Genomic DNA, 26,024 nt, shown 5'->3' with positions numbered 1-26,024 from the left:
ATGGATATGGCAGTGAGGAGTGCAAGAGTGATTTGGAGTTTTTCTCTGATTTTTTCGGCTTAATTGGCAAAATTTAAACTGAAACTCGACAAAAAAGAAATAAATGGTACATGAGAGATTTGCTTTATTATTAATTTTAAGAGGAATGTGCGATTTCCTTCTTAATTTTGTTGTCGATTTTTCCCTGATTGGCTAATCTTGAAATCGATAAGCGCTTGAACAGTAAATTCACGTTACCATCACTTACTTCATGTTTTATCGGGTGTTAAAATATGGGGATAGTAGAGAGTTGTTTCACGTTTTATCGGGTGTTAAATTATAGGGGATGGTAGATTTTCGACATTACTTTTTTTTTTATTTTCTAACTTTAAGCCTGTTTTTTGACCCAAAACAAAAAAAACTTTAAGCCTGTTTCATAATAAAACGAAAAATGAAATTTATCGGTTTTAGAAAGTCCTAAATACACGAAAGTATCGGTTTCAATGAATTTTACCTCAGTTAAACCATTCCTTTCACAGGATAATCTGCTTAATCTGTGCTGCTTCCATATACAAAAATCAATTCCCACTCACTTAAAAAACCAAAAATAAAAATGGAAAAAGAGAGGGGAGATAACTTCTCTCCCTTACTGAGTTGCTCAAAGGACTGGCTCCATTAACAAATGCAACGTTTCCAGAAAAACCCAGAAGGCCTTTCAATCAGTTGTTTTGACTCTCAGCACAGTCCCCACAGAACAATACAACCTCGTCCTGAACAATTCCTATGTATCGACCTGTCTTCTTTCTGGTCAAATCGCTGTCCCCTTTGCTATGGACAACCATATCATCATAATCTTCCGCATCTTAAAGTGGTTGAACAAGAAATTGACTGTAAGAATTTAAATTCGAAGCTTCATATCAAAAATTTGAGCATACGATCATTATTTCTAAAAGTTTAAGTTGTTAATAACCACACAAAAATCGTCTTCTTTCTTTACCGATGACGGTCTAAAGTGAGATTTCGCGATCCAAATCACTTAAGAAAGATCATTTTTTAACGTGAATCTTTGCCATTGACCATCAGATCAAAAGAAAGGAACAAAGCCTACCCAGTACAGATCTGCACAGAGACTCTGCAATGGTATTGAGGATCCCCCAACAACAACAGTAGCAGTAGCAGCAGCAGCAGCAGCAGCAGCAGCGGTAGCAATGATGGAGGCTCATGACACATTCATCAAATGCCTACTATCCGATGTGCGAGTCGCTGAACTTCCGATTTTCGACAATTTTCACTTCAGATTCTGGGTGCAATGATACAGGGATCACGTGAGGGGAAAGAAAACTGAAAACTGTTAAAACGGCGTGGACGGGTTATTTAAGAGTCATTCTTTGGTTATGAACAACAAATCTCTTGATACTAACTGATTATCACTGATGAAATTTGTAAGCGAGCTAAGTGCATGTGCAGCGACCTTAGAGAAAATCCTATGTTGGCGCTGGGAGTATGCCTCCTAGATAGAAAGATCCCGACAGTCTGTGGTCGTCATCGTATGTTGCAAGGGGAACTGGGAACCAAGAACAGAAGTCGATATAGAAATTCGACCTGAAGAGATGAGATTATTGCTGAATACCGAGTTTTTATGAACTACAAAGCGAACAATCGGTGAAAAAACAAACAAAGAAAAGGTATGTCGAAATGATACAATGGAAGGGCCCAAGGGCAGCATAAAGAAACCAAAGACCTGTGACGAAAATTGACTTGTATAACAATGTGTATTGTGCCGACTCCCTCTCATTGAACATCAATTTCTCAAAACCATTCTCTGTACCAGCTTTGACGCTCTTTTCCTGCATAATATCACGGACAGAATATTTAGGGCAATTTCGGTCGAGAACAAAAGTTGTTGGCACCGAGAATAATTACGTCAACGCACCTGTAATAATGCTGTCTTCACTCGGAATCCACAAGCTATAATATGACACAACCACACCTATTCTGCTGTGGTTGGTTTAATTCCTTCTTTTCTGTGGAATGTTAACAGCAAATCGAAATTCCATGCGTATGACATAAGGGCACCAATCAAGAAGAGGAAAGAACAGGTCAGAAAAAGAAATTTGCACTGTGATACCGGTATAGTTCATTGTTGAAGTTTTAAATGGGAGAGATTTGGACAATTTAGGGAAACAATGTTTGTACCTTTTTCCATAGGTGCTTGAACAACAACGTGCATAGTGGTAACTCCACCAGGAGTGTCGACGAGGGGACTCCGGCACTCACCGACTGTTCTGCTATTCTCTAAAATCTTTCCCGCACTAATCAACTTCACATCTTTGATAGTCCTTGGACCATTGCCCTTCTCTAATTAATAAGAAGGAAAGCAATCAATTCACTTGTAAATGGACCTCTTAGGTAGCAAGATCAAGACATTCATGAAAAACAGGAACTGGCTAGACAAGCAAACGTACAAGGGTGGAGTTGTGATGCACTACGTAAGACGCAGAAAAATCAGACATTTTAGTTGCACAAGAGTCAGAGACATGAATGTTCTCAAAAAGAGCATTGATTATGCAGAACATATTCCCCCTTCGTTTGCAAGAGCCATCATTTCCCAATCCCCAGCGTAAGAATCACAAGGCTTATTAACCCGGTGTTGCTTTTAGATAGTTTCCTGATTCTTTTCCCCAAGAGTAATTAGAAAAAGATTCTTTAACTGAAGAGGAATTCCAATGAACAGTTCATTGTCCCCGAGCAACATCATTTGACATGCTAAAACCTTCAAAACAGTCCGCCATCAGGAGATGCGTTCTCCAGTTTGTGTCCTTTACCAGGCTCAAGCTTGATTTGAGATGTTTCTTCAAAGAGCCTACTCTTAAAGAAGATCACCATCAACTTTCGAGCAAAAGACAACCAACTGCTTCAAGGATATTCACATCATGTGGAACTATATTGGTTCCGAAATTTGAATTCCAGATTCTCTTAAAGATTGAAGCTTTTTCACTAAAAAGATACGGCACAACAGGCAGTATCGTTTTTCCCCTCAGCATCCAACACTAACCATGCATAACCTGGTCTATCTTATTCGAACTGTTCAGTTTCATCCTACGTCGAATATAAAAAATTAGACGGAAAAGAAGAAATTGAACATTGAAGAGGGAGAATAAGGTGAATGATGCAGATATCGGTAAATAAATAAGGCACTGCTGAACAATAATTGAGTGCCCGAATCTATAAGATCGTAACCTTTTGGCCATTGAGCAAGAATACTTTCCTTCAAAGTGGCAACACTTGTAGCAGCAGGAAAGCTTTTCGGGCCGATATCCGACCCATCGGTCAATCGAAACTTGATCTCCAACTGATCTTGCACGCCACTCATCTTTCAGCTACCCCACAGGTTTTCAGTACCCAAATGGCCAAGATCTTCACTTTGTGCTCAATCCAGAGCAAATCCCAAAAAAGTTCAGCAATTGTAAATCAAGGGAAAGGTTTTGGTCCTCACTCCCCCAATTTCAAGAACATGCACTTGCCAACGGAAGCTGACAGCAGAAAAAACAAATCACACAGACATGATTCATCCCGCACAAAATTGGCAAATTGATTTACAAAGCTTGGTCTTCCCGCAACCACACAAGACAGAAAAATGAAACCAAGGGCAATTTACAGTGACACCCAAAGAAGAAAGGAGCACCCACAAAGTGAGCAGAAGTCGAACGAGATCGAATCCTCCAAAATAACCACAGATCAGCGCGTAAATTCTTCTGGGTCCCCTATAAAAACACTCAAGAACGCCGAAAGAAGCTGACAAGTTTCAGGACCAAACAAAAAAAAAATACACTCACTTTGCCTCTAAGAGCAGCTGATCTGGGTGGGGGGTGTGGCGGCTCTTCTTGTTCCCCGCACAGCTAATTGACGCGGAAAACAAAGCCGGAATTCGGAAGAAACCGGGACGAGCTTTGTCGATGGATGCGGTTGGAGAGATGCTTATAAAAGTCAATTAAAAAGAAGAGAGGAAAAGATCAAAAGGCAATCTCCTAGGACGAGGCCGTTCCGGAGCTTTCAAGGCCTCGTGAGTCTGCGGGTCAACCAATCCATTCCCTTTGCCTCGCCTTCTCCTTCAGCCCTCCTAATACCATGGAAATCGACAGATTCCAGCTCTCATGTCATATATATACATATATGGACAACCCGTTTCAATTATGCATTACCCGCATACCCGCATACCATCTATATGCTGATCATATCGTCGCAAAGCGTTGAAAAGTGCGAGGTACCGGAGGTGCTTTTGTGTGTAGGTTGGTAGGTTTTCTGCGGGAACAACAAGTGGGGGCCTCGGTTTGTGGCCACGACATGAATTCCCGACTTTTCATGGGACTAGAAAATTTCGACATATGAAGGGAAACATTCAATGACTCATTAACCCGGATGGGGTAAAAAGGGTGAATTTTCTTTTTGGTGATCTCGATGTCTCGACCATCTCTATGGGTCAGGTTAAAGAATTCGAATTGCAATATTATAAGGGCCTTCTGTGAAAAGGGTCAGAACTGGATATGATCCCACGCGAGAGCAAAATGATCAAATATTAAATTTGGTGGGGGAAGTTTGGAGGGCTTTCTTGTTCTTTCTTTAATCTTTCCTCGCCATGCTAATTAAGCCTCATTAATGAGTTCACAAAGAAAGAGGGATAAAGACACGACGCTGCACAGACACCAAGAAAGATGAGATCAGCAAAGGTGGTGGTGGCGTGTGTAGAAACTGGTGGAAGATCATGCACACATCAAGTACTCTTTTTTTCCTTCTGTTAACGGAGCTTAATGGCTCAGTTTGTGGTGGAATTCGAAAGTGCCAAAGTTCGAGGTGGGTAAGATTGGGATGTGGTCACTGCGGCCTCTCCTGTTGGCTTCTTTTTGCTTTGGAGAAGTTGATGGATGTGGAAAAAGAAAACTCGAACTGATATTGCTTTTTCTAATTCGGTTCCTTTGTTTAAGGCTTTGGAAGAATCAAATTGTAAGATGTGATCATGCACTAGATGACACGAGTCCCATATGCTAATCATGCAATTGAGTAATTGACGAGAATCGTATTCATCGAAGCACCACAAGAGAAATCTGGTAGATGGGGGGAATTCGCCATTAAACTATTGAAATGCAATGAGTGACATTCTAGTGTTGTCATTTAGGAGTTTGCTGAGGCTTTAAAATTAAAAAAAAAATCTCTTAACCACCTTAGCTTAAAAGGAATCTTAAAATGAAGTGGCGACCAGAATTGTTGATTTATGCTTAAAAAGGCTTAAACCACCTATGATTCCAAGTGGGTTTTCTTTTGTCATCACCAGTTTCACCTTCTACACACAAATGTATATATTTATATGCATATATAGGCGCGCATATTCGGTAAATTGAATTTCCAACTAAGAGAAATTGGCTTTATCGTGCGAAAGTTTAAATCAATTATCATGCAAAAGAATTTTCTGCACAAATAAACCATATCTTCTATAGTACAATGTGACAAACAAAAAATTATCTAGAAACAATTTCTTCCTACCGAATGGTATCGTAGCAGTGTCCGATTCAATTACATCTACAAATAATATTGGGAAAATCGGGAGGAAAAAAATGGTAACAAAAATTGCCGAGTAAATGAAGTGCTGTTTAGAAGTGAGAACCCCTGCATTTGGAAGCCAAAAGGGAGTGGCCCTGCAATTGATCTCATACCCTTTCTGTTGCTGGTGTCGTACAGAGAAAATTGGGTTTGTGACCCAGTTTATCTGGCTTCTTCTCTGCCGAAAGTGCAACGGATGAATCAAATCTGACGAGCGAGGTAGTACACTCCGAGAAATTCCGCTTGCAATATGAATGCATTATGCGAACAAATGCCCTTGGCAATATGGCCCTTCACCATATCATCCGTCCTTCCGTGTATTTTCTTGCTACAAGCTCTCCAAGCTGAGCAACTATGACTCCAATATCCGACAGCTTCTTACAAAATCGTTGGAGTGGTTCACGTATTTGCTCCAAAATGGCCTCAGGTGGTCAAAGCCAATCTGCAGCCAGGGTTTCGACTGACCATTATAATGTATAACTGCAGCCTTCTTGACACTCTCGACGTCGGTCTTAATCTGATACCCCAAGCCAAGCATGTGCCATGACGGGTCGATTGGGCGAAGATGACCTCTGAATGCAATCAAAGCAGGAGGAAGAGTACCCAATTTCCACATTGTCATATTTGACTTCAGATTCTGCGGTAAGATACCCAAAAGAGTGGGATAAGTCGTCTCATAAGCCTCCAGTACACATAAAAGCTAAGACACTTAGGACGCATCGACCACACTGGACTGTTAGGAGATGGGAGGAATTTAGCAATTAAAGGGTAAGATAAATTAGTTAACAGAGAAACAAATTCTTCACAAGCATCAAAATATCTTCCCTCAAATAAGATTCAGATGGAATTTAATGGTTAATATAAAACAATGCGGATATATCCAGATTGGATCATTAACTTTACCACTACTTGAAGGACATATTCCTATCTTCTCTAAGCAGACTGCCAGTGAATATATATAATCACAACATTGACCACTGCGCAACCGAATCTAGATTATCAGGGGAACTAAAAAACATCAGATGGTTTAAAGTCAGCAAAATGTACCTCTTTTAGCCAGTACTCATAAGTTTCCCTTATACCAGTCTTTCTCCATGCACGAAGATCAAATATATTCATGCCGTAGGCCCAGGCACATTCATCAGGGTCCAAATGTTTCGCTATTAGTGGATTAGAGAAATTGAAGTAATTTTTAAAGTGCTTGGACATAACCCAGTCATCTTCACCCCTACAAGTTTCGACAGCTCCATTAACCTTTCCACCAAGATCAAGTTCCCAAAGTGGAGATAAATCACGCTGAATCACAACATCATCGTCCAGGAAAACCACCTTCTCGAGGTTTGGAAATAGCTGTCAAATCACTCAATCAGCATACTTATATGAGGCAAATAAACAGAAGAAAGACTCTTGACAAACAAAATTTAGAAGGACAAATCCTAATCCCCAAGTCAAGCTATTATGAAGAGAACAGAGTAAAGAGACGTGATATCCATCCCATACTTTGGAACATGAATGCTAATGCAAATCGGCCTAACTTACACCCCTATGAAATATTACCTCGATCTCCCTCCTGGGAGATGAAATAACTGCATAAAATTGGGTACATGTATCAATATCCTAATCTCAATATAATTGATTGCGAAGTATGAGAAGTCCAAGAAAGGATATATCAAAGGACAATGTACACCAGAAGATAAACACACATATAAGATATAGAAGAGGTGGAAGGAATTCTTTAATGAGGTTCTCCTCGAGCAAAACTATCGATTCTCCTTACCCTGATATATTCTCGTTCCTAGACCTACAACAATGGATTATTGCTAAAGGATCTGCAGTAGGTAAAGAATGGCTTCATCATCTGATAACCAGTGCAAGAGGGATAAGAATGATGAGAAAAGCAGGGATCCGCCTGCTTTTTCCCCCTAGGATCAGTGAATTATATAGTATGTCAAAACTAAGCAAACTAAGCAATTGTGCCTTGTTTTGCAAACTTAAGTACAACCCTTCACCAGAACCCCTTATTGAAAACTTAATCACTCTGATTACCTCTGGTATATATATTCTCAGATGGTTGAGTAAGGAAATGTATTTTGGACTTTTCCATTGCAATTTCGAAGCAAACATCCTTGGAGTTGTATCATCAAGCTTTGCTCCAGCAATATGATTTCCATGGTAATAAGTCCTTACTCCCTTGTTGTTCTCAACTGCTTCTAGCACAGGAATGTTTTCTTTCATTAACCAGTCAAACTGGTGAATACCTTTTACTTCGATAATAGCTGGGGAGACAGGATTAAGTGCAAACCATGAGTGCATCGCTGAGTAAGTTTTCTTGTCAGTGATGACATGAAAGACTATCTTCTCAGGTTTTAAAGATGACTGCACTGCAGAAGCGACAACAACGGAAGCAGCTAAAACGTTGTCAGTAGATAAAATAAAATGGTGATAGGAGTTGTCTGAGAGCAGAGGAAGGAGCTCTGGAGATGGCAATTGTACTCGTGCATGAACATTAGAGGAATATTCATCCGTTAAACGCAGAGACAGACAGTGGATGCCTTTTGGAATAGATGTGGCAGCAAAATGCTTGTTCATCAGTTCGGCAAATTTGGACTCCCTGATCTCTTTTTCAAATTTCTCCATCTGTAATGAAAAGAAAGGGAATTTAGGCTAAGATTTTCCGATCTACTTTCACTCTTTGACAGGCATTTAAAAAGAAACTGCATTTAAACATCAAAGTCTTTTGTAAATTTCAAACTAGGTGTGGCGTGATTTCTTTATGCATCATCCAAAACAATTATGTCAGAATTATGACAGCGGAAGGTAAGCCAAACATATCAACAGTCAACAAGAGAATCCAAGAATATTCACCATAAGACATAAAAATAGGTTGAAAATGAAATGGTGACTGCAAAATATAACTTATGGAACAAGCGGCAGGTCTAATGCAACGATCAAGTGTCGTCAAAGGAAGAAAAGTTAAGAAGAGTGAAAAGGCTAATTCATTTAATAGCATAATATAATTGTTGATTTTGTTCTTAAAATTTCCCGATGTCAAAATGGTACGTCACATGTTTAGATTGCTCAGTGTTTGTACATTGATTCGGTTCAGATTTTACCAAAATGAAGTCGCAAAAAAAATAGTTAAAAGCTATATGACATTGATTAAATAGCATAAGAGGTACCTAAAAGATTCCGTGACTTCCCATGGATGGCATCGTTTCACATACCATATTTGCAAATTTGGGAATTTGAGGACTATCTATAAATTGTAGAATGTGCATTTGAAACTTTTCCCAATGGAAATTCAGAAAATTAAAATAATAAAACAATGGAAAGCAATATGAAGCTTTAAAAAATCAACACAAACCACATGAAACTTTCAAGGAACTACAGTAGTAAATTGTCAAAGGTTAGATAATAGATACCAAGTTGAATTTGTAGATAAACCATGGGTAGCAAAATGAGTTCCATTTAGTGAAATTTATTGTCCCAACTGAACTACCTCAAATGCTTGTTAAAAGAGCAAAAACTGCAGCTCAACTTCATGAATTTTACTCATAGAATAATTTGCAGGTGGAATGCTTAGCATGTCCAACCTGCGGCATAAATGAAGCAAACACTCTGCAAAAAACAAAATAGCACACGGAAAAATCAGATGAATAAACAACATGCAATTGTACAGCATAACATACCATTGCTCTTAACATTAAGGCAAAGGTTCTTGCATCATACTGGTTATTCTTCATTTCAAGAACAAGTTGACTAAATGAATCTGGGAGCTCTAAATCATTTGGGATTGCTGCGGTATTGACATCATTGAGGATCATATACAAGTCTCTCACCAATCTCTGCCACCCAACCAAAGAGAAAAAATTATAAGTCCTCTCTAGTCTAATTCTTAATTTAATGTCAACAAAAGAATCAAACCGGACATGAAGTACATTTACTTACCTCTGAAGCATCAGCCCTACCAAGAAAGCTAGGGCCCCATCTTCTGCCTAAACAGCCTGAAGCATAGAACGACATGAGCACATGAATACACTGATTTTCATGCCTTACACTCAGTAAGAAATAGTTAAGACTTCTAGTCCAACATGAAAATGCAGGGGACCAAGAAAATGCCCAATCAATCAGAATCGACCATGGACTTCTCTTCCAGAAAAATTATCACACAAAACAGATGTTATAAAAAATCAAAATAATCAGTGTCAATGTGCCCGAAAGATAAAAAAAGAAAAAAAAAGGATAAAAGCATCAATCCAGGTCGTGTATTGAAACTATGTCTTTTATGTAGTTCGCATTCACAAATTTTCCTTAGATAGGTGCTTCAGCAAAACATTTATTGCCGCATCAACGTTATTCTGACAACCCCACATAAGAAAATCTAAGCAAATAACCGATTTCCATCGATGGTCCCGTACGAAGTCTCCACAGTGCAAGTCCAAACAATCGTGCCCATTTGATCATCCATTAAAGTTACAAGCCAGCTATTCAATCACGATCAATTCCACTCATTTAACTCAAAGCAACGAAAAACTTCGTAACCCAGTACGAACGTAATTGATCAAACAGATTGAACCAAAAACACGTCAACAGTAAAATGGCCATATGATGCGGAGGAGTACCCAAGGAGGAGGAGCAGTTGGGGACACTTTCGAGAGTGACGACAGCGGTGAGAATGAAGACGAAGGGCAACAAGAACGCGAGGATGAGAATGGCGTGGAAGAGCGTCCGGTACGAGAAGTGGCGGGCAGCGATCTTGATCTTCATCAAGTCAGCGAATCCATTGCTACTCGATATGGTCAAACTCCTCATGCTAGGCGAGAAGCTAAGCTGCATCATTCTCTAAGCGCGCTCAATTCCACCACAACGCCGACAGCGACAACAACAACAACAACAACAGCGGCACCGGCAGCGGAGGCGGCGGCGGCGGCGGCAGCGGTTCGCGATCGCCCGGCGGCAGCCACCATCGGATCCGGACGCCCGGCGCGATCTGTTGGGAACGGCAATGCGGGGATCGTTGCTGCGTAGGGGCGATGCCCGAGACCGCATTGGTCGGGGGTCCCGGCGGAATGCCGCCGGATCTTGTGGTGGGGGGGGGAGGGAACCGGATCGGGAATCAGGCGAGCGCCGGAGGAGATCGGCGGCGCCGCGGCGCCGGATTGAGCTGGGCTCCGCCTTCCGCCATGGAAGAGAGAGAGAGAGAATGGGAGGGAGGGAGGGAGGGAGGGAGAAGAGAGAGGGGGGAAGGAGTGGGGGTCGGTAGGGTTTGGAGTTTGTTGTTATGTGGAGCTGTTGCTCTTTCCTTTTTCAGGCTTTGATTGGGGAGCTCGAATGAACAGTCAACCCCATCTCATTCCTCTCCTTCTTCTGCTCCTCCTCCTCCTCCTCCTTTTTTTTTTCTTCTTCTTTTTTTTTTCTCGCGACTATTTATTGTTTTCGTTGAAAAAAATGAGTTTGACGAAAAATAATAATTAAAATAATAAAAACGAATCGCGTGACGTCATAAACCAGTTCGTCCTAAGTTCCGAGAAACCGTGTTTTGCGCACCACGACCACCCGACCGATCCCTGCCGTCCACATCCGACGGTTACAGGATTGCCGACGTCCACGATTTTCAGATAAGGTGACGACCACCGAGGTCCGACGACCGGCTAAACTAATTACAAATTCATACTTTTCATAATTGATATCTCGATTTATACCGACATTTTAAAAATATAGTCTCGCTTTCTTTATTATAATTCTTTGTTTTTTTTGTGATCCGGAACATTTAAAGTGGGCCGTTCAAGTTGACAGAGCAATGTTGCCGTGCCTAGCATTTACCGCTACGGATCATATATCATTAACTTTCGGCTTCGGTAGGTTGTCAGTAGGGGGGAGGCTCAGGATGGGAGAGACAGGACATCCAAATTCGTTCCTGGGCATGCGAAGGAGGAGGACCAAACAGGAAGAAAAGTTAAAACTGTCCTGCTGCATTTTACCTCCGCTGACATGAATTGAATCCAATGTTCCTGCACGAGCAGAGGAAAAAGAATCATTGAAACCAAACATGATGACCTTACCTTTCTCCCCTTTTTTGAAATTGAACGTATGCCCATTCACATCTGAACTGGCACAGGACGTGTGAATGATGCGGCTTTTTATTCCAAGTTGTAGAACAAAATAAAGGACTAATCGGGCGGATAAAAGTCGCAACATAGCGAAGATGCCCGAACGGATATGTTCTCTACTCTCTCTCTCTTGAACGAATCAAACATTTCACCCAGGCTGCATAAATCGGCGATTCGCGGTAGGGCGCGTCTCGAAGATTAGGGGGTCATTTTCCGAATCATTCACCTGTTCGACTTCGCAATGTCAAGGCTGTCTTTCAATTCAGCAGAAAGGTCACCCCCACATAAAAGATAGTTGGCCAGCATAGTTTCATGCCTGCACTCAAGATCTAAAGGAAGGGGAAAGGAACTCCCATCCGTGGGTCCTCCGAGAACAAAGCACATGCTCCAATGAGGGAGAGAAAAGAGGTGTGTCACATGTCTTGGAGTCTTGGGATGGAGACAGAAAGACGGCACTTTCTTTTTTCCCTTTATATAAAAGCCAAAGAGGGGTCAATTCACAAGTGTCCGGCGATAACTAAAATCGATAATGCTAAACCAATGTACAGAATAACAAGACCAGCTGTAAATTGTTATTTAAATTAGTGGATGAACCTGCCAACATCACTTTACACACCAATTTAGCTCACTAGTCCTAGTATCTCCTGATTAAACAGGACGGATCCACAAATGAATGCAGCATATTCTTGTCTTGGATAAGCACTAAGACTTGCCCCCTGCGATTAGCTTTTTCTTTGTGACCATATGGGAGAATCCTTTGCGGGCATTTTAAGCCATTGGCTAAAGGAACTCAAATCTTGCCCAACTAAAAAACCAGAGACATGGTATCCCGGTCAGAATTTCTGTATCGAACTCGATCTTCGAAGAAAATAAGCCGATGTAAAATGGAGTCGGCCCGATTTCCAGGTCAGATAAACCTGCAAGCCGCTCAAGTAGCTTTTCATACTCATGTAGTTGTATTCCAATAACTACTGAATCAAGTCCAAGCAGTCAGTAAGCCGAAATTAAGTAGATCCAGGCAACCAGCATGCATAATCGATGGAGAAAATAGGACAGATGTGTAATAACTTCAGACGTTCAATAAAGTGGCTGTACCATAACTACGAAAACGATCACCAATTTGCTGTATGTTGTTCCCAAGTTGAATTCACTTCACCAAAGGGGGACAATCTGTTGTTCCCAAGTTGCCATGCTCATGATCTCTACCCTCTGTGGCCGTGATGAAAGCACAATCCAACTGATGCAATTCTTTCCATGACAACAAATAGCGCAAACACGAATATCATCACCGACCTGAGAAAGCATCATTGCAGGTGCGAGTAGAAGCAAATGCCCAAACTGTTTGGATATTCTGGAAACCAATTCATCCATTGATAGGTGGCCCCTGCTCAGAGAACAGAGAGCACAAAGTCCTCAAGTCATTTCAACCAGTTAATTGCTTTTGATCAGAATTTTTCTTTGCAAATTTCCACTCTTATAATTCCTACACACAGAAGATGGTAAACGATCCAGTTTCCAATGAACAAACCTCTTGCAATTCGCTTGGTAAATCAGCTCCAGCAACAGTTCGCAAATTGCAACTCAGGGGGATTCTATGGCACAGGTAGCGTACAGGCTCTTATACGCAATAACAAGAATTCCAGTATCTACACCTGCATAGCTTATACTAAACTGTGAGCTGGTGCTTTTCTCAATCCTATTTTCTTCATCATATGTCTAATGTCCTCTGCATCTTTCCACCTTCCCAATGCTGAATAAATTTTTGCCAGCAGTACATAGTTGCCTGTGTTCTCAGGCTCAAGCTCAAAGAGCCATTTTGCAGCGATCACACCCAATTCCACGTTCTCATGGATTACGCAAGCACCGAGCAATGCACCCCAAACAGCATGGTTGGGCTTAAATGGCATTGTTTTAATTAAACCATAAGCCTCTTGCAGCCGACCTGCCCGGCCTAAAAGATCAACCATGCATGTGTAGTGATCAAAATGAGGCCTCACTGGGTTCTTATGGAGCATGAAATTGAACAAATCCAAACCTTCCTCCACCAGACCTGCATGGCCACAAGCATGCAAAACAGAGGTAAAAGTGACTTCATTGGGATTAACTCCCGAGTGAACCATTTCCTTAAAAAGCGAAACAGCAGCTTCACCATGCCCATGCATTCCGTAACCAGCTATTATTACACTCCACGCTACGATGTCCTTTTCATTCCTAGGGATATCATTAAAAAGTTCATGAGCAGATTCTAGACGTCCACACTTTGCGTAAATATCAATAAGGCCTGTGATGATTTCTACATTTATTGCCAAGCCAGATCTTGCTACATAGCCATGTATATTCATTGCTTGCTGCAAATCTGCTAGAATGGCATATGCTGGAAGGAGACTGTTCACAGTTGCGAGGTTCAGTTCTACTTCTTTTATCAGCATTTGTTTAAAAGCTTGTATGGCTTCTTTAGCAAGGCCATTGTGGACACATCCCGACAGGATTGCGTTCCATGGTGCGGTCCTCTTCTGTAAAGCTCTTGCGAGAACATGAAAGCTGACATCCACACGCTTGCATTTTGCATACATGTCAATTAGTGCTGTCTCTATCAGTACATCAGATTCGAGCTTTTGTCTCACCGACCAGCCATGCAAGCACTTTCCAAGCTTGAGCAGAAAGGAGCTACCGCATGCTGAAAGGAGAGAAGATAGAGTCACTGGATTTGGTTTCACCCCATCAAACTGCATTAGCCGACAATTATCCAAAGCTTTTCTGACATCACCATTCAAAACATATCCGTTAATCATGGCACTCCATGTTACAACATCCCTCTTATCCATTTCACGGATAACTGCCTGAGCTTCATCCATTCTACCACACTTTGCATACATATCTAGCAATGCGTTACTCACAGCTATATTCTTGTTCCCTAAACCTTTCTCTTCAACAATATTATGAACACACTTACCCATGTCTAACTCCTTCATATTGCCACAAGCTGGTAACACTGAAACTGCTGTGGCACTATCAGGCTCCACACCAGCATTCACCATCGACTTGAAAAGCATCACCGCCTCCCCCGAATATGAATTTTTGGAGTACCCACTAATCACAGTATTCCATGAGACCACCGTCCGCTCCCGCATCTCGTCAAAAACCTTTCTTGCAGCCGCCATTTCCCCGCAATTCATGTACAACGCAAGCAAAGCGTTCTGCACGAAGGTGTCCGAATTGAACCCGGCAGCAAACACCTTCCCATGGACAGCAAACCCGATGTCAAGCCGCGACAGGTCGCCGCAGGCCTTGCAGACGAACGTGTACGTGAAATTATCCGGCGGGCACCGACCCGAGGCAAGCATCCCAGCGAACACGCGGAGTGCCTCGCGATGTCGGCCGCAGAGGTTGTACATCCTGATGAGGGCATTGCACAGAGGCGGGCTTCTCTCAGGCAATTCGTCGAACAGTGCGGCGGCGTGGGGGTCGTGCCCGCACAACGCGTAGGTGAGGGCGAGATCAGAGAGGACCTGCGCGGTGGAGGCCGAGGTGGGGAGTAGCCCCGAGACGACGATCCGGGCATGGAGCAGCTTGGTGCTCGTCAGGGACCGAGTCGCTTTGAAGCGCTGAAGAAGTGACCGGCACTGGGCTAGCGATGGCCGGAGAAGGTGGCTTCCGGCCATTCATGAGTCCGGCGGCGCCGACTCGGTGTTGGAGGCGGACGGCGGCGGGTGCTCATGCCCGGTTCGGCGATTCCTCGTCTGAGACGTCGCGCGCCGGAAAGTACGAATGGAACCGGGCCTCCACGACCGCACGGTGATGAGAAGCTTATGCTCGGTCCGTTGGGAACGGAAATCGACATGAATCCATCGAACCGGATGCTACTCACGTGAAATCGATCGATTTGATTTAAAGCAGGACCTTAATACATTTACTCTAAAAAAAATTTATTACATAAAAAAAACTTTAAATTTATATTTACGTAACACATTTATCCTTATCCAACTAAAACTAAACACATTTACCCTTTATCATAATTCCGTTAGATAATTTTTTCAACAAAGATAAGTCTTTTTTATCTCATTGACAAAAATTTGATAGACGGTAAATATGTCACATAGTTATAAATTTAGGATAGTTTAAGGTAAACGTGTTACACTAAGCATATTTTAAGATTTTAATGAGTTTCAGTGTTATAAATTAGTAATCATTGAATATTCTAACAATTTTTTAAACTTTCCTATTGATACTTCCTCTAAATATTTTCTATCATTATTTTTTCTCAATATTACAGTAATGCTGTTGATAACATATAAAATCTTCATGTATCGTATGAGAACGATAATTGTCAGTTCTTTAACTATGGCTGAGTCCCTACATTTTGCATTAATATATAATATGAAGTAAAAAGCCCGCTTTTATTTTGTTCACAAGCAAGGAAGATTTAACTTAACATATAATATGAAGCAACTCTAGTTACTCTAATTGGTCAAAGGTTGATGTAATCTTGACAACAATGGTCTGACTTAGCAGCTTTAGGTTGTTAATCTGTCTATAATCCCCATGGAGGTGGATACTGGACACTGGAAAGGAAAATCAGCCTGCTTTTACATTCAAGTTGAGTAAGCTTGTCTGAAATTTTGACCACCTCTGCATGATTTATATGCACTTCTTCAAGCTCAGCCTCAAGAACATAGCTGAGTTGTCCTAATACATGTGTTCATCGGACGAATGAAGCTCAGCAGAACGTTAGGTAACTTGTTCGGTATCACAGGTCGGAATCTGATGCTTTTCCTTCGAGAGATTTTAGACCGCCTCCCCTTATCTCAGTCGGCGAAGAATCGCAGCTGCGAGGAGGATGCCAGTTCGCTAGTCACTCTAATCACAAACGGCAGACGTGTTACAGCCAGAGGATGTCGATGAAAAAGAAAACAATAGTTTTATCTGTCGCAGAATGATCAAAGCAACAACAGCATACAAGGCAAGAACAGCATACATGTTACAGCCACAGGATGTCCATGAAGAAAAATGTAATGTTCTGCCCAACCTAAAAACAAGAAGATTAACCACAACCACAAATGCGCTCATCTACACTGTTTCGCCTGTATCCCAATCAATCTAAAGAAACAATCACCGGAAAAAGGTGCCGCAAATCGTACTCCAATGGCCAAGTCAACAGCTGCATAATTGCCGAAACCAAAAGTTGATTGCAAGACTTCTTGGCTTATTGCTGTGACGTTGAAATCTTCACATTCTTTCTGTTCTTCACCAAATCAGCTCTTGATTCCATCTTCTCAGGTACTGGGGCAGAGAATGAGAACTTGCTGTTCTGGCCCTTACATGCCCCGCCATTGTTGACTTTACCTTTACTCCTCACCCTTCCCTGGTGTTTTTCTCCATCACTGCTCTCCAGAGACTCCTCGCTCCCCTTCTCAGCTTCTTCCTCTTCATCATCGTCGTCATCATCATCCTCGGCCACATAAGAAGAGCCCTTCATCTCTTCAACCTCATTGTGGGCTCGGAAATCCTCCAAAACCTCTCCACCACCAATACCGCCTCGATCATCCCCACTCGAGCTTGCCTCGTCAGAATTGCTGCTGATGATCCTATACACATTCCCATCCTCCGCGAAGTTCACAGCTTTCTTCACTCCACACCTTTTCCCCGGCACCCTGCTCACCCTCCTACCGTCCACTTCCCCATCCCCGACACCGTGGAACCCTTCAAGCTCTCCATCTTCCCCAGCATCATTCTCTAAAGCCCTAGACAACTCGCGGACCCGCTCGACCCTCGTCCTCAGGTTATTAACCACGTCTCTCTGATCCCTCAAGTCCTTCACTTTGCCTCTACCTCCCACAGATTTCACACACTTCTTAGCTTTATAAGAAATCTCATATCTTTTCACAGCAACGCTATCAATGTACTCCAACAAGCAACCCAAATCCCTGCTAATCTTCCTTTTACTATCTCTAATCACAGGACTATTACCCTGCAAACATCAAGCCGACCCTTTTTCAAAGCAAAGCAATACAACACAAAAAGAGACAGCAAAACAGAGCGATTCTTTTCAGCTACCTGAATGGAATCGAGCTGAAGCAGCAGGGCGGTGACTTTCCGAGAGACGCGATCGAGATCGAGCTGGGAAGAGGCGTAGACGGAGGACCGGAGAGCGGCGGCGGCGGACTTGATGGAAGCGAGGCGCTCGAGGTCTCGGAGGGCCCTGGATCTGCGGACGAGCAAGGCCCGGAAGTGGCCCTGGATGACGCGAGCGGCCGCGTCCCTGAGAGGACAGAACCGGCGGCGGCGACAGGAAGCGGGAGGAGGAGGAGGAGAGACGGAGAAGGAACGGAGCGAGGACTCGAGAGCTTCGATGCGATCGAGGAGAGAGGAGATGGGATCCGGGTGATGCCGGAGCTGCTGCTGCCGCGGGTGGCGGTGATGGGGTTGACCGAAGCTCGTTTCCTGGCGGGTCCGCGGAAATGGGTTGTGGGGTTCTTGAGGAGGAGGAGGAGGAGGTTGGAGGAGGCGCGAAATGAGGGCTTCGACGAGCGGGTCCAACGGCGGCTGAGGCGGGGGGTGGTGGGCTGCGCCGGAGTGGCAGCAGTAGCTGCTGCAGCAACCGGGGGTCGGGGGTGGCGGCGGGTGGTGGTGGGGGTGAGCCATGGGGGCTACGCGGGAGGAGGAGAGAAGGTGGTGGATCTGGGGGGCGATCGAAACCGAACTAGGGGGGAGGTTATCACAGTCAGTCCTTGCTGCACTACCACTGACCCCCTTTCATCTTTTTTCTACTTTTTGGCTCCGCTTTTGGTTCTTGGGCAATCTTGTTTGGTCATTACCACTCTCGTTTGATGCGGAGTTGACTCGGCCGAGGCTCGTATCCGTTGGCGATTGCACCGCGCTGCATAAGAGCGGATCGGTGGGAATCGTTTGCTGGGGGAGGGCAGCTATCAGACAATGATTGACGAGTGACGACACCCGCCCCCGCCCCCCACCCCCGAGCTGTTTTGCCTTTCTGGGTCATGGTCAAACTATACGATCTCGATTTCGGAAATAATAATGAATGAGAATACGCATCCTTCGAGACCTGTATTCCCCGGTTTTAAGGGACTTTTTATGGGAAATTCCGATAACCTTTTGCGATACGAGAACGAGCTAAGATAGATATGAAGGTGGATGCGAATGCGAATGCATTCCATGCACGATCTTCTGTCACGGGATTGTCTAGACCCTCCAGAGCATATCGTTCAATCGTCATGCCCGGTCAGTCCATTGAAAAGAATGATTCCGGACTTGTAATCTCAGAGACAAGGATCTCAAGATGTAGTTGACTGTTGAGCGTAACAGAAGAGGCCAAAAACGAACCTCACCCACCCACCATCTTTCTGTACATAAACCATGGGGGATCGGTAACTCGGAATCACAAAAAACGGAAAATAAAAGAGGGAGACGCGCTCATGATCCAGCTGCCCGTTTCTTCAGCACGGCGGCGTGCTTCCGTCCGGTTAGGTGGTGCATAAATACCGTGTCGCTGTTGCACACCACGTTACATATGGTGCATGTCCTAACTGCATCTGCTGCCGCCCCACCTTGGACAACCCTCCTCCTCTTCGTCTCCAGGTCCTCCGCGGGCTGAGATGCTGCCTTCTTTCTAACATTTTGCTTGGTAACCCCGCTGTGCTGATTGGGGTTCTCGGGTGGCCCGATTAGTGGATTGCATGACCCGTTTGAAGTGATGGGAGTTGCGTTAGTTACCCCTCTTAGCTTCTCAAGATTCTTCATGTGCTTCTTTCCCAATTTGTGCTGATCAAGCATGTCTTTGCTGTTACAGTTGACATTGCAAGTTCCACAGTAAGCAGATTGTACGAGCTTTGTTTTCTTTGGATGCTTCTTCTTCCATCCACCAATTTTGGGAGGCTTAACTTTGGGATTACTCCAGAAGGCGGGGTTGAGATTTATAGCAGCCAATTGTCCTGTCCTATCTGTAGGTACTGCAAGTTGCTTCACGAAAAATTGCAAGTGTTACGAATTCGAAAGATTTTTTATGCACAGAAAAACAAAAGAAGAATGTAATGGCATGAGTGCTTTACACTCAGCAATCCAGCGTAAGAAAATATCCGAAATACCAATCATACAAAAATAATTAAAAGGCCGTTTTCAAGAGGATAAAAAGCAAAACATAGACCGGTCTTCATACCCCAATCCTGTGCACACCCTTCTTCTAAAAAAAGCCACCAAGCTGCACCACAAAACACATAAATAGAGAAAGAAAAAGGCAAAGGCAGCACAACTGGAAAGACTTGTCCTTCGGTCATGGCCAATGGAGATACATAAAATTATTTTTACGCCCCAACCTTAAATACTACTACCATTTTTATAGTTCAGACGGCGCTGAAATCCTAGCTTCGATAGACATGAAGCTCTAAGTCTCCTTTTCAATTTGATGAACTCATAAAAGAGAAAAAAAAAACTTACACGAGCACAAAATGAAGGAGACACCGCACAAAGGCACAAACCACTGCCTCCGGTTCCTTCAAAAATGCAAAAGAAACTCGAGTGCTTTCTTAGACCAACCAAATGGGGGAACTACTATGTCAAATGATGAATAATCAGCCGAACAACTAGGAATGCAGATAAGAATGAACTAGGTCAGCGCCACATTAATACATAAAGCATTTGGGCAAGCGGACTGGAACTCGAGATCACAGTCTCCCATAGTCATGTCTATTTGTACACCACTAGTGCAAGAATTCATTCCCACAGCCAGTCTAATCCAATGCCGTGCGCAAATTTACAAGAAAACAACCAGTTACCTTGATTCAAGAAAGCACACAAGTCAATAAATTAGCACCAAGAGCATCAATATTTCCAAAGATTTTACTTACTCCACCAGCCGCTATAGCATTATAAATGTCCTTCCACTAAAATGGGTTGAAATTCCTGTCAATGACAACCCTCCACGGATTCGCCTAAATAAGCCGCGGGTCTATTCAGCTCTATGTAGTCCTCTACACGTAGAGTAAATTGAATACCACAGTGCTCATTGGAAAATTTTCTCACTCCTATTGTCTGTTTAAGTTTGTCTAGAGCCAAGAACATGCGTAACATTACCAGAAAAGTGAAACCATCAGCTAAAATCAACCCTTTGTGATCGGTTACGTTATAAATCAAACAAGGCGGCGAAAATGCTTCTCCACCCCAACAGAACAAGTATTTTCCCTACACAAGAACTTTGATATTCCTGAATCATCAGCATATTCTGAAAAAACACGAGCACCCAATTCAGTTAATTCACACATAGCCCACCCTTGATAGAATAAGGGATCAGTGAATTTCCGTCTGAAATAAGATTACTTCACTAGCAGATCAATTCCGCTTTTCTGTATCAGTTCACTTCAATGTTCAATCAGCAACACGTTATCAATCACAATGCAGGGACTAATTTCAATTACTTTTTCCGCATCAATCAACATCGATAGCCCCAGAAACACCAGAAAACCATAAAAAAAAAATTCTTGAAAAAAACAACACTCACAACTCCTCCATACGTAGCTGGGTCCACCCCAAATTGTTGAATCCCCGCCGCGGCGGCCAAACTCGCCGCACTCGCCGCCTGATACGCCGCGTAGCCGGGTGCCACGTCAGCATGGTGGGCCGCGTGAGAGCTCAAGGGGGTCAACGGGGCCGCACCGGGCAGTGCGGCGACGGCTCCGGGACCGGCGCCGGCGTGGAAGGGATCGCGCCCCCGAGGTTGGGGAAGGGCGGAGAAGGTGAAACTGGGGCCGGGTTCGAAGAGCTGGGAGATGCGAAGACATGGGTCTGACGATGACGATGAGAGGAGCGCATCGTTTCGGTCCGCGGCTTGTGGGTATGGCGGAGGACGCGAGCTCTGGTGAAAGCGAGCGAAGCTGGCGCCGTGATAGTCCATGCAAGCTTGCTTGGCTACACCGTTTTCAGCTAATCTTTCTGCGAGGAGAAGAGCTCATTCCAAGAAGAAAACTGGAATTAAAAACAGGAATCTTTGGGAAGAAAGTGCAAAAGGGATAATTACACCATGCCCCCCTGGATTATTGGGGTTGTTGCAATTTGCCCCCCCTTATTAATGTCAATTTTCGAAATTGACCGTTGGAAATCCGGTTTCAATTTTACCCCCGAGGTCGGCTCCGGGCCAAATTCTCCCCCCGAAGGTCGGTCCATGCTCTCACGTGACTAGGTGGTTCTCGCCTTGAAGGGCAAAAAGTGGGAGTCCAAAGAAAAAAGTAGGATGGTTGGTTAAATGAAAAACACCGAAATGGTATACCTATAATAGATTTATCACAAACTAATTTTTTGACTACTAAAAATTCAAAACGGATATACTTACGATAAATTTATCATCCATTGATTTTCATTAATTTGGATTAATATTACTAAAAATCATAAACGGTTACACATGTGACAAACGGGGGGTAAAACCCCAAATTTGTACACCCATCAATTGCCGCATGTTGTTCGATTCAGCAATTTGACAGTAAAATTTAGCGAAAATTAATGGAGGGTAAAGCTATTACATATGTACTGGTTTATGATTTTTCGTTATATTAACCCTTAATTAAACTATGTGTTAAATAAACTACACTAGTGAACTTGAAGAACGTTCGAATTTGAACTTTACAATAAGGTAGATGTGGTAAGTCTCGCATGGACTTTAAGTGAACTAGGCAAAGCAATGTTTTTGCATTTGGTGTGCGTTTACACCTCAAGAAGGCTTGCCGATAAAGTTTTCTACACAATATATTTGAAATCAGCAAGAGACAAGACAAACATTTCACTTTTCTATCAACGGGGTTAATAGGTAATCCAGTGTAAGGGAGATGATTAGTAGTTGGGGCTTACTCCCACGTGATTTGATGAGAGGATAGTTTTTCATTTCGAGTTAATAAAGGGGCGATTTGATGCAACATCATTTCATAAAGTTTGAGGCAGATACTAAGAGTGAAATCAATGGCAGCAATTTCTAAACTACTAATTTCTCATTCGATAGAGGCTACTCTCTCTCAGCTCTCAGGTGGATTTTCACCTCCGGTGGATCTGTTACCGTGCTCTCCCATCCTCTGCTTATTTTACTTTCCCATAGCCAAAAGTTTTGACACTTTCTTTAAAATTGCTCTCCTGATGGGTTCAAGCGAAGGACAAAAGTAAACCTTTTGATATCGTGTTGGCAAGCAGAAAGGAAAAGGACAAAAGTACAAAAAAGAGCGAGGAGCCAACAGCTGCAAAGGACCCATCTTCCCTTAAAAGAACATCTGTACATGTGAGCATGAATGAAGCAGCAAAAGGAAAAGATAAAAAAAAAAATAAGATTTTTCGCCAGATCAAGGGAATGAATCAGAACCAAGGACAAGGCATGAGCAATAGGAAACAAAAAGCTGGCTCACTATGCAGTATCATCGAAACTCATTTACAACCCAAAGATGGCATCTGTACTGTACTCGTATCTTCTTCTTCAACTGTTGCTCAGTAGAGCTCCCTAAAACAAATTATGCAGAATCGACTTTTATCTACACCACAGCACCCACCAGAGGCCCGTGCTCATGCTCTCTTACTAAACATCTCTTGAGCAGATGATGGGCACCATCTTCTTCTCCTTCTTGAAGCTCAAATGGCACATTGAGATCAATCAGCCTGGTCAAACCAGCTGAAATCTCCAGCTTCTCAGGAAGGTCCTGTTTGGCTTTGGCTGCATAGCCTCCCACCTCCACTTCCACACGATGAGCACTCTTGTGACCACCCAAGGCCTTTCCTGATGCAAACCCTTCACCACCACTGGTGTCGCGTATCTCCACATCCTTCAGTACTGCAGAGCAGAAGCTTCCTCTCTTGCCGGGGTGCGCACAATGGCCTCCGAGGGCCTGGTGCGATGGGAATGCCCTGTTGCAGTTCTTGCACTTGTACTCCTTCTTTCTTGTGGAATCATCAGATTTCTCAGAACCGGCAGCGAAAGTCATCATCTTGCAGGAGTGTTCTCTCATGTCAGGATGACCTAACTTGACCACCTCTCTTGTTTCGGTTACTATTCCATTGAGCTTGAAACTCAGGGCACCATCAAATCCCTTCTCAAATTCACCACCACCATGCACAGAACCGAAAGCATCACCCTTTTCAGCCACCTTCTCGAATTCTACTCCCCCGAGGAACATCTCGATGTGAACTTCATCATCTGCGGACCCAAGATCAGTGCGATCATATCTGCACGGCAACTTCGTACCTTCTGAGAAATCAGGAACGATCGCCTCTGTTCTCACCTTCTTGAGCATTGGTCCACCATCCTCGCCGTGTTCTACGTCTTTTCTCTTCATCCGATACGCCACGGCGCCCAGAGAGAGAATCAAAAGAGAAGCCGCCGCCTCTTCCTCGTCTGGCCGCCAAATCTCGCTAGCCGCCGTTGCAGTCGAGGATTGTGGCGTATCAGCGTCCATTCCATTAAAGATCCTCGGTTTCTCGGACTGGGACCTCGAATTGGCATACACAGAGCCCAACGGCTCAAACGCCTCACCACATTCCTGAGGAAGAACCCCAAAAGCATCCCTTCCTCTTTCGCTTCTTGGGTGGAGTCTCATGTGGCCGAACAGAGCGCGACGCGACCGAAATCCTTTCCCGCAGACCCAACACACATTCTCGAGACTCCAAGCAAACTCCGTCCCGTGGCCACGGAGGGGCGACCTCTGGTTCTTGGATGGTTTGGAGGCCGCCGCGGCGCGATGGCTCCTGACGTGGCCTCCCAAGACCCTTCCGCTGGCGAAACTTTTCCCGCAGAGCTTGCACGGGTACCTCCTCTCTTCTTGACCCAGTTCCGTCATCCCGACGCAGATCACGCCAAAAAACGAAGCAACCCAAACGGAGGCGGAAAAACAGAAAAACGACCCAACAGGTCAAAAGGGTCTGAATCTTTTTCACAGAAAAGCGAGAGGCAGAGAGAGGATCGATCGGTGAAGCAAGCAAAAAGGAGGAATCGACGAAAAGGGGTGGAAAAGCAGAGCAATCGGAAGAAACCCAAAAAGGAAAGGACGCGTCTTGGCTCTAGGAATCAATCAAGAAGGAGAGGCTCTGCATCTGCATTGTTTCTTTATGGGTATTAAAGGCCAGATACAGGGCTACAGGGGAACGGCAACGGGACAGAGAGCATCGGAAGCACAAAAAGAAGAACCCTACGCGGAACCACCGAGATGGGTTCGTGTGTTCTTTTATCTTCGCTCTGGTTTGGCCACGGGGGGGATCCGCGTGGTATATGTGGAAGTGAACTCTTAGAGAGAGAGAGAGAGAGAGAGAGATTTTGCAGTTTGGGATTGATACGGGAACGAGATTAGCACGAGAAGGGATACGGTATGATCACTTTCGCTGCTGGTTCCGTGTGGCCTCGTTGGGCAGGGCAGGGGAGGGGAGGGGAGGGGAAGAGACACCGCACTTGCATGGAAAGCAACTTGGAATTAGGCGTACTCCTCGCTGGGGATGGATATCGCACTTCTCTGCTCCTTTTTGGTACGGACGTCTCCTTCGGCCTATACGACTCCTCTTTTTTTATGTAAAGGTATTCAAGGGTCGAGACAATAATTGGCAAAATCCACTACATTTGGGAAAAAATTGATCGTTTCTTTTCCCATCCTTACACCGAAAATCGCATATTGATTCCATCTACCCATCCAAAAACCGGTCGAAATGTCCCCAACAAATTCATGCCATTCATCTGTTCAAAGCGAAGCAGTTCACATTCTTTTGCTGTGATCCATTTGTGTATGTTTTTATTTCTATATCTTTCTAGCAAAGGGTGGCTTTAGAGGGAATCTATACGAAAGGTTGGGTTCTCTAGGTCATCCAAGGCACCTTCTCAATATCCAATACTTATCGCTTTCCAACATCAACCTTTTACAAAAATCAAATTCAAATGGGCCGAATGTTGACAGCAAAAGTTACAAGAAATGTCATTTGTCGTGGCCGATGTTTGGCCCCTACTCCTTCATAAATATTTTCTAATGGAAGAGAAGAAGGTGGAGATGATGGACATAGCCTTAGAAACTATGTTGAGGTAGGAGTAATGTCGATGATTGTGAGGAATCTATATGGAGACCGCAAGACGAGTGAGGTGAGAGATGGAGAGAGACGAAGAGGAAACTAGGGTTTTGATCTGAAAACATAAACATTTACAAAAAAAATTTATATATGTACCGGTCCGATCTAAGTGGACGATCCTACGCTTGGAATTAGAAACCGAATCAGTACTCACTGGTTCCAAAAAATTGGAATTGGAAACCGGACCGGTCCCCATGGGAATCGCTGGTTCTGGCCGGTCCGGTCCACTTCCAGGCGGTTTCTAATTCTTTTGAACAC

At 43.8% G+C, this 26,024-nt stretch overlaps 6 protein-coding genes across 6 annotated transcripts; all 6 read right to left on the bottom strand.

The window, feature by feature from the left end:
• Positions 1–1,569: 1,569 nt before the first annotated feature.
• LOC115687820 (membrane-anchored ubiquitin-fold protein 1-like) lies at positions 1,570–3,478 on the bottom strand. Its single transcript, XM_030613504.2, has 4 exons — positions 3,220–3,478; positions 2,176–2,337; positions 1,913–2,003; positions 1,570–1,826 (listed from the first exon to the last, which is right to left on the bottom strand). The coding sequence occupies exons 1-3, from the start codon at positions 3,350–3,352 to the stop codon at positions 1,948–1,950; spliced, it is 351 nt and encodes a 116-aa protein (XP_030469364.1). The 5' UTR covers positions 3,353–3,478; the 3' UTR covers positions 1,570–1,826; positions 1,913–1,947.
• Positions 3,479–5,398: 1,920 nt separating this feature from the next.
• On the bottom strand, positions 5,399–10,833 carry LOC115686871 (probable galacturonosyltransferase 14). Its single transcript, XM_030612291.2, has 6 exons — positions 10,197–10,833; positions 9,523–9,578; positions 9,264–9,419; positions 7,621–8,211; positions 6,622–6,924; positions 5,399–6,211 (listed from the first exon to the last, which is right to left on the bottom strand). Exons 1-6 carry the CDS (start codon positions 10,411–10,413, stop codon positions 5,927–5,929), a joined length of 1,608 nt encoding a protein of 535 aa, XP_030468151.2. The 5' UTR covers positions 10,414–10,833; the 3' UTR covers positions 5,399–5,926.
• Positions 10,834–12,227: 1,394 nt separating this feature from the next.
• Positions 12,228–15,574, bottom strand: LOC115686850 (pentatricopeptide repeat-containing protein At5g39350). The gene has a single exon (XM_056313963.1). The coding sequence runs from the start codon at positions 15,344–15,346 to the stop codon at positions 13,346–13,348; it is 2,001 nt and encodes a 666-aa protein (XP_056169938.1). The 5' UTR covers positions 15,347–15,574; the 3' UTR covers positions 12,228–13,345.
• A 1,245-nt stretch (positions 15,575–16,819) lies between these two features.
• LOC115686892 (BAG family molecular chaperone regulator 8, chloroplastic) lies at positions 16,820–18,636 on the bottom strand. Its single transcript, XM_030612312.2, has 2 exons — positions 17,739–18,636; positions 16,820–17,652 (listed from the first exon to the last, which is right to left on the bottom strand). Exons 1-2 carry the CDS (start codon positions 18,324–18,326, stop codon positions 16,888–16,890), a joined length of 1,353 nt encoding a protein of 450 aa, XP_030468172.2. The 5' UTR covers positions 18,327–18,636; the 3' UTR covers positions 16,820–16,887.
• Positions 18,637–18,901: 265 nt separating this feature from the next.
• LOC115686919 (uncharacterized) lies at positions 18,902–21,638 on the bottom strand. The gene is made up of 2 exons (XM_030612343.2): positions 21,196–21,638; positions 18,902–19,661 (listed from the first exon to the last, which is right to left on the bottom strand). Exons 1-2 carry the CDS (start codon positions 21,586–21,588, stop codon positions 19,116–19,118), a joined length of 939 nt encoding a protein of 312 aa, XP_030468203.1. The 5' UTR covers positions 21,589–21,638; the 3' UTR covers positions 18,902–19,115.
• Positions 21,639–23,023: 1,385 nt separating this feature from the next.
• On the bottom strand, positions 23,024–25,072 carry LOC115686909 (uncharacterized). The gene has a single exon (XM_030612335.2). The coding sequence runs from the start codon at positions 24,497–24,499 to the stop codon at positions 23,201–23,203; it is 1,299 nt and encodes a 432-aa protein (XP_030468195.2). The 5' UTR covers positions 24,500–25,072; the 3' UTR covers positions 23,024–23,200.
• Positions 25,073–26,024: the final 952 nt, after the last annotated feature.

Source organism: Syzygium oleosum, unplaced genomic scaffold (genome assembly GCF_021117445.2).
Source record: "Syzygium oleosum isolate NSW1041296 unplaced genomic scaffold, Sole_v2.1 Sole_v2.08, whole genome shotgun sequence".
NCBI lineage: Eukaryota > Viridiplantae > Streptophyta > Magnoliopsida > Myrtales > Myrtaceae > Syzygium > Syzygium oleosum.
This window is presented reverse-complemented; position numbering and strand designations above follow the sequence as displayed.